The sequence below is a fragment of the Lepidochelys kempii genome, chromosome 1, assembly GCF_965140265.1.
Source record: "Lepidochelys kempii isolate rLepKem1 chromosome 1, rLepKem1.hap2, whole genome shotgun sequence".
Taxonomy (NCBI): Eukaryota; Metazoa; Chordata; order Testudines; family Cheloniidae; genus Lepidochelys; species Lepidochelys kempii.
In genome coordinates this window covers 21,068,958-21,077,200 of record NC_133256.1, presented here as the reverse complement: position 1 = coordinate 21,077,200, position 8,243 = coordinate 21,068,958, and the positions used below count along the sequence as shown (strand labels likewise).

The 8,243-nt window shown below is 40.0% G+C and overlaps 2 protein-coding genes across 10 annotated transcripts in view; both read left to right on the top strand.

Moving 5' to 3' along the window:
* The window catches only part of LOC140905631 (uncharacterized), a 92,352-nt gene extending 90,874 nt beyond the window's left edge, over nt 1-1,478 (top strand). The window contains exon 3 of the mRNA XM_073329136.1: nt 1,454-1,478. Coding sequence (XP_073185237.1) covers nt 1,454-1,478 — 25 coding nt within the window. The remainder of the gene's footprint in view (nt 1-1,453) is intronic.
* The window catches only part of DLG2 (discs large MAGUK scaffold protein 2), a 1,493,215-nt gene continuing 1,484,984 nt past the window's right edge, over nt 13-8,243 (top strand). For 4 of the 9 annotated variants that reach the window (XM_073336168.1, XM_073336158.1, XM_073336107.1 and 1 more), the window contains exon 1: nt 28-1,897. In XM_073336168.1, coding sequence (XP_073192269.1) covers nt 1,879-1,897 — 19 coding nt within the window. In that variant the 5' untranslated portion in view covers nt 28-1,878. Of the gene's footprint in view, nt 1,898-8,243 lie in introns of all 9 variants that reach the window. The other 5 variants (XM_073336088.1, XM_073336081.1, XM_073336128.1 and 2 more) reach the window with 3 other exon arrangements.

Genomic DNA, 8,243 nt, shown 5'->3' with positions numbered 1-8,243 from the left:
CCGACTCCCCCTCGGAAGGCGTCGATGATTGGGCGGGCCCGAAGGTCCAGCATAGCTACTCCTGATTGGCCACGGAGTTGGAGGGGGGGCGGGATCGGTGCTGGGCCCGGTTCTTGTTGCTAGGGGAGGAGGATAGCGACGGCATCGGCGGCTCGTCCATGGAGACGGGGCTGAGCGGGGACCCGGCAGCTGGAGACGCGGAGACTCCCCCTAGCCGTGCCCTCAATGGGGGCCCCTCAGCCCTGGGGGTAACCGGCTGACCCGGGCGGAGGCAGCGGCCGCTCCAGGCCTGCCCCAGGCCTCAGCATCCTCCTAGGTGCTGCCTGCGGGCCCCTCGCGCCCAGCCTCCAGCGGCGCCCAGCCTCGCTTAGCCACCTGCCAGCTCCCTGCCCCCCTCCCCACGGCTTCCTCGTCCTCCAGCCCCTGCCCGGCCCCGCACTCTCCCCCCGCCTCTCTCCAGCCTGCCCGGCTCCCCCCTCACCTCGCTGCGCCGCAGCCCAGAACCCAGCGGGCCCGCCCTGCACGGACCGTCCCCGGGACAGACGGAAGAGGACGGGGGAAAAGATCTATCTGTGTGGTGGGAAACAGAGAGAGAGAGAGAGAGAGGCCCGGGTCTGAATGGTGAACGTTAAAGAGTAGAACAGAACAGCCCCCAAACACAGTGTCCATCTCTCCTAGAAGATAAATGCAAAGCAGGGTTATGTAACGTGCACCACGGCTCCTCATGCATGCAGGGAAACACTTGGAGGCTGCATGACATTTTCATACCTTTCTTAACAATCTAGATGGGTGAAATGCAACTCTTTTCTGCAGAAAAAGGGGGAGAGAAGGGCTTATACTGAGGCCAAGCAGCTGCGCCCGTGTGTGTGGGGAAACTGTGGACTCATTTCATGGCTTGCTTTTTTATTCCACTGATACTGCAGGATTTCTGAAAATTAACCTTTTGTGAAGCTCTGCTCCAAACCCTCTCTGCTCCTCCTTCATGAGGCAGCTGCTTTGCAAGGAAAGAAATGGCATGAAGTAAACGGCTCCAGAATAAAGCAAGCTGCTCTGCCAAAGTGCCCAGTGAGCAGCACGGTCACTTTAATAATTCCCTTTCAAGGGATTGCTTTCCTACTTTTCAATCCTCTCTTTTAATACATGGGAGGATCAGAGGGACATTAAAGACCATAAGGCTGGGTGGAGAGAATAAAAATGAAAGTGACTGAGGAGTGACTTCTATTGGGTAAGAGTGTGAGATTTGAAAGCATTTGTGCAGTGAGGAAAAAAGGGACCTTTTTAGTCTGCTGTGTATGCACCCAGTACAGCTATACATAACTAGCAAAATTCACCCAAGTTCCAGTGAAAGGAGTTTATACAATTATTCTGGATTGCTTTTGTTTTCCCCCAGAAATTTATTTGGATTATTTGGGAATTTTTGTCCTGAAACTCAGATGGCTTTGAACTTGTTCAGGTGGAATATTAAGACAGCTGCCTAGAGATGGACTGTGCCTTAATTGTCTTACATAAAGTTGTTTAACTGACAAACTTTTGCTGCCAGAAGAGGAGTTATAATAGGGTTTTATATGTCAAGGAGCATTTTCTCTTGTATTTTTATAGATTGAAAAATATTTTACAGATATTGAAAACCACTCTTGGAAAATTCAAAATTCTTCTTTTTTCTTCTTTTTTTCTTATTCTGTGGGAGGCACTGGTAGTTTAACTGGAGGAAATAGTGAGTACAGCTAGAAAAGCAAGACTGAAGCAGTATTTCCTAACTGAACTGCTTAAGTGATCTGAATAAATACCTACTTCCTGAGCTCACAAGGCGATCCCAGTGGGACATCATTGATACCAGTAAATAAGCACTTGCATCCAGTACCAGAAGTAAGACCAAGAATGCCAGTCAAGAAGAAAGGTGGGCTATGAAGTTTCCTATCTCATTTTACATCTATGTTTTCTAGGTTGTAGATGTCTAGTACTTGCAATTTTAAATGTAAAAGCATTTCAGTGGGGGAGTGATTTGTTTTTCTTTTGCAGGGAGGGAAACAATTTATGCATTTACAATTGTAGTTAAAAAAAACCCTCACACATTTAGTAGAATGTTTTAAGATTTGTCATGTCATATTTGATCTTGATAGTATGTTTTGTAAAAATCAGCCTTTACAAAACTTAAAACCATGGCCAAGAGAGGGTTTTAAATTAAATTATGTATCTCAAATAATTCCAATAGAAACAGAGCATAAATAGCGGAAAGTAAGCCATAAAATATTTGTTTTAATATTCTAAGGTGGTGGCTGTAACATTAGTAAGATTTGTTTTTTAAAAAAGTTTAACCCAATACCTTTTCTTGAAACATACAGCAGGTAACTCCACCAGCAGTAGCAGTAAAAATAAATGTAAAAACTCATTTCAGTGCACTTTGTCAGTAAAAGTTTCAACCTTTGTGTTATCCAAAAATGTTTTTAATTATGAGAGCTACATGATTTTAACAAGCTTTGGGGTTTCTGCATGTTCGGATATAAAAGGTTATATTACTTTAATAACTGTAGCAAAGTTGTGTTTTAAAAAAACAGCACCATGTTTTGCCTCTTATACTTTTAGGTTCACCACATAAATACTTGTTTGCTGTGTTGATGTAGCTGTGTTGGTCTCAGAATATGAGTGTCTTATCTCCCTCATATAAATATTTAACACTTTGTGACTACTCTGGATTTAGACACAGCTTTGGTAAAGTGCAGTTTACAGTGATCATGCTAGCAATTGTTGGTAAATACTTATGATTACTCCAAAAACTTTTATGCTGTAAATGTTTCTCTGTGTCTTGCAAACACAGGACAGTAATTTAACATGTTAGTTTAGATTACAAAATGTGCAGATAAAATAAAGAATGGCAAATAACTGTTCTCATGCAGATCACCTGTCTAGAACTTAAGGCTCTTGACATGGCACAGCCAATGTGTGGAATAAAGAACTAAAGTGAGAGATATTAGTAAAATATGGACACAGCTAACTTCAGTATAACTCAAAATTAATTTCTTTCACAAAAATAGCTTCTTCTACCTCTGGTCCATGATTCAAAATTTCTGATGTAAATAATTGTAAAACCAAACAGATTATTATGAAGGTTTATATAAAAATTCCACTTAAAGTTTTACTTTGATCATATTGTAGACATTGCAGAATAGAAACAAAATATCAAAACGGTATAATGATTTAATAAATAATATTAGTCACCAATTTAGTTAATTATTTTTAATTAACCGTAGTAAACATGGGAATATTTATGGAGGAAAATAACCCCCTCATAATGGCCCTTTAAGTCATCCTGTTGTGCTGTGAACACGTCATCTTACTCCACTATGAGGCTTACATATTATACTTGTTCACAACAGGTGAGTTAAGTGCCATTTGAAAGATAAAGCTTTAACTCTGAATTGTACATTTTTCTGTATGGATGCCTTTCGGAATTGGATGTTGAACTGTAGCTCAATCACAAGATACCCATTTGATGCTGGAATTACTGAGTGAAATTCCATTGTCTGTGTTACTCAGATCAGAGTAGTTGATCATAATGATCCCTTCTGACCTTAAAAATCTCAGAATCTATATATTTCCTGTCTCTGTTTCAAGACAGCCTAACTCAGATTTTTAATGTAGTTCTTACACTATAATTTTTACCAGTCTACTGTAAGAACATATATTTTGAAAATTTTAAAATGTGCAGTTGGTAGAGCAAAATGGCTCCTTTGGCACAATTTAGCCTCTCATATCAATTAGTGTATTAGAGCTGTCAGTGTGAAGATATTTGTATTTAAATATTAAAAGCTGTTATTAAAATGTGATTACATATGTACAGAAGGGGATTGAAAAATGTTAGTGAATCAGCTACTTTATTTACTGGTTTTGAGTTACTTAAATTTATAGTCTGTAATAGGCTTACTCTCACAAAATGTAATTAAAGGGATGCTATCAACGTGAACATCTCACTTCCATTTACAAGTAATAATGGGGGGAAAATGAGGGTTTTTTTCCCCTCAAGTTTTGCAGTTTGTTTTGCTTTATGCCTTTCACTGTTTTATTGACAATCAGTTTCATTTCTGGTCTTATGCAGTAAGGAGCCCATATCTACTGTCTTCCCCAGCAGATAACAGCAGAAAACACGTGTGTGTACTTTCCCCAGCCTCTGAAAGCGTTTGTGTCCTGGTGGCAGCAGCAGCAGCGGTACTACGGAAAGTGAAGGAGTTAGCAGGGAGATACGCGCACAGAGAGGGCAGGGAGAGGGGTGATCCTAACATGCATTATGCTGGTCTTGAGTTTAACCAAAATATCCTTCAAAAATCATCAGATGAGCAGAAAAAACGGTACACATTTAAAAACAAAACAATTCAAAATCCTGACATTCTGTTATCAGGAGGCTGCATCAGAACATTTGAATTATTTGAAACTACAGTAATTCCTCACTTAGTGTTGTAGTTTTGTTCCTGAAAAATGCGACTTTAAGTGAAATGATGTTAAGTGAATCCAATTTCCCCATAAGAATTAATGTAAATAGTGGGGGCTAGGTTCCAGGGAAATTTTTTTCACCAGACAAAAGACTATATTATATATATATATATATATATATATATATATATATATATATATAGTGTGTGTGTGTGTGTATGTGTTTACACACACACAGTATAAGTTTTAAACAAACAATTTAATACTGGTACACAGCGATGATGATTGTGGAGCTTGGTTAAGGTAGTGAAGTCAGAGGGTGGGATATTTCCCAGGGAATGCCTTACTGCTAAATGATGAACTAGCAATCGGCTGAGCCCTCAAGAGTTAACCCATTGTTGTTAATGTAGCCTCACACTATACAAGGCAGCATGAATGGAGGGTGGGGAGACAGCATGGCAGACAGAAATACACACCGTGTGTGAGAGGGAGAGAGATGCGCATTGCCCCTTTAAGTACACTGCCTTTTTAAGTAGATCAGCAAGTTGAGACAGAAGCTGCTGCCAGGAAGCTCCTTCTAGCCTGAGCCCTGTTGTGTCCCCCTCTGCTCTATGGAAATGGGGTAAGCGGGGTGCAGGAGCAGGGGGGAGGGGGACACCCTGACCCCCCCCCCCACCCCCATACAGCAAGCAGGAGGCTGCGGGGAGCAGCTCCAAGGCAAAGGGCAGGAGCAGCACATGACAGTGGGGGGAGGGTCAGCTGAACTGCTGGCAATTGATAACCTGCTGGCTGGCTGCTGCACAGGGAACTTAGGGGAATGGGGAGCTGATGGGGGGCTGCCGGTCCACCCTGGTTCCAAGCCCCCACCAGCTAGCTCCAACGGGCTGCTGTTCCTGCAAGCAGTGGACAAAGCAGGCAGCTGCCAAACGACATTATAAGGGAGCATTGCGCAACTTTAAAGGAGCATGTTTTCTAATTGATCAGCAACTTAACAACGTTAACAGGACGACTTTAAGTGAGGAGTTACTGTAGTTACTTTCCAGTTGTGTCCCCCTTTAAAGAGCAAGGAATATGTTAGAAATTTTATTTTGGAGGGAATGCTCCTTTTTCACCATTAGACTGCAAACATCACACAAATCCTGACGGACTTCTATGCCTTGCCTTACCTGTTTAAAGCAGGTAAGCATTACAGGACTGGCTTTTCCTTTTCAAAACTAGTCTTATTGGCCAATTCAGCTAACGTGAAAAGTTTAGGCTATTTGTAGTCAGTAAAAATACTTAATTAAAATATCTGAATAACAAACGGGTGTTTTCTGGGTGTGAAATAAGGCAAGCCTGCCATTGGTTCTAATCCAGTTTATGCCAGTATATGATTGTCTGATGGCTTGAGTGAAATGAGTTGGTGGTCTCAGTCCACTCCATAAGGAGATAAATGTCCACATGGTTAAGAACACCCAGTTGGCACCCTTGCTGTCAGTCTCAACAAAGAGACCAGTGACTGAAATGAGCCTGAAGTATCCTTTCACTACTTCAGGTGCTTCCTTCAGCAAAGATGAGGCATTTTAGGGATATTTGCACTGCTGTAACTGTTCCAATGACTTCAGTCTCTGGGGTTTTCAATTCCTCACCTTTCACTGGCTCTAAATACACTTTAACAAAATTAAAATCAAATCAAATACTCTTTACTACCGTCACGTTTATTTGTTGGACATCACACTTTAGACACTATGATTGCACAAGCTTATTAAGTGAATAAACACACTCCTTTCCTTTATTGCATACTACACTTTAGCAAACATAAACTAGAAATAAAGAGATAGGTATGAAGCAAAGATGCTATATACCAATGTATACTACCCATTGCTATCCCAAACAATGAGATAATGCTGGTGTTATGGTATATCTTAATGACAAAATAATATACTTCCTCATTAGACTATGGAAACATTTAGCACAGAAACTAAAGTCAGCTTTTCAAATTCCTTTTGGAGTCCCCCAAGGTCACATCAGTTGGCTCCTGCAAGCGATGAGGGCCTATATTTATTTTTGTATTTGCCTGATCTTTCGATATATTTACAAAATAGAATAAAAGCATGAAACATAACTCAATTGCTTCTTTCTGTGACATCACAGCTATTGAAATAGCCTGCTTTATCATGTAGCCAGTTCACAGGTGCTCTTGTAAATAAATTTTGTTTTCCATGTACATTTTTTCAAATTTTCTATGATGATATATAAAACACTTTCTAAGACATGCCATATTAAACAAATCAATAAAAAAGGATTTAATATGAGCACACATGAGTCTCCAGTGTGCTAAAGCAGAGCCTACTGGTAATGATGACATCATTAAATGATGAATGTTTTGGTGGAACAACACATAGCATTGCTGGCCTGTGACATGACATCAGTGGAGAAGAAGAGAGCTAAAAAGAAATGTTGAACTTTAAAATTTTCATACCTGATTGCCTAAAGTTAGGCTTTTAAATACATATTATAGATATCTAAATAGAAGTAGTCTGGTTTTCAGAAGTGCTGAGAATGTCAGCTGCCATTGAATTCATTTGGAGTTGCGGGGATCTGCATCTTTACAAATCTGGCTAGTTCTATTTAGATATCTAAAATATGTATTTAGAATCCTAACATTAGGCACCCAGGTTTGAAAATTGTGTTTTTAGTGGTGTAAATGCTCCTCTTAACCTTGTGAGTGGGGAATCAAGTACATACTGAAGTAATGGATTTTGGTAGTTCCTTTTCACCTTTAACAAAATGCTGATCCCACATATGTACTGTCTAAAGTTTTTGCTGTCCTTTTAGTTGCTGAAACGTTCTAGAATGTATTTTTGTCAAATGACGTGCAGGCATGAAGCCCCATTTTTCACACCAAGTTCTATTAAATTGACTGTCACTTTCTACTGTGAAATTGACAAGGAGCAGTGCAAAGCTGATGGTTAGGATCAGAGGTTGTGACTACAATAAGAGCAATTTCAGTTTTGTGGGAGTTAAACATGTGGCAGCAAATTTTTATATTAACCTTTTCAGACTCTTCAATTTAAATCATTGGCTACTAGCATGACTAATCTCTTTCCAATCCTGTAGTTTTTCAGTGACAGAAGCTACTACTATCAATAAGAAGTTCTGTGTATAGAAGGACTGCAGAAGTAGAAGTAGTATATAACAAATATTTGTTACATAAATTCATACTGGGAAGCAGCCTAATCGAAGTAGGCACTGGACTGGGAGTTAGGAGATTTAAGGACTTTTCCCAGCTTGGCCATTGTTTTGCTTTGTGACATGTCACTTAAACTTTCTGTGCTTTAGTTCAGTGGCTCGCAACCTTTCCAGACTACTGTACCCCTTTCAGGAGTTTGATTTGTCTTGTGTACCCCAAGTTTCACCTCACTTAAAAACTACTTGCTTACAAAATCAGACTTAAAAATACAGAAGTGTCACAGCACACTATTACTGAAAAATTGCTTACTTTGTAATTATAAAATAAATCAATTGGAATATAAATATTGTACTTACATTTCAGTGTATAGTATATAGAACTGTATAAAAAAGTCGCCTGTATGAAATTTTAGTTTGTACTGACTTTGCTAAATTGATAAATTACACAGTAGTAAATCACCAGGACCAGTTGGCATTCACCCAAGAGTTCTGAAGGAACTCAAATGTGAAATTGAAGAACTACTACTATCATTTAAATCTGCTTCTGTACCAGATGATTGGAGGATAGCTAATGTGATACCAATTTTTAAAAAAGGCTCCAGAGGTGATCCCGGTAATTACAGGCCTAACTTCAGGACCGGGCATAC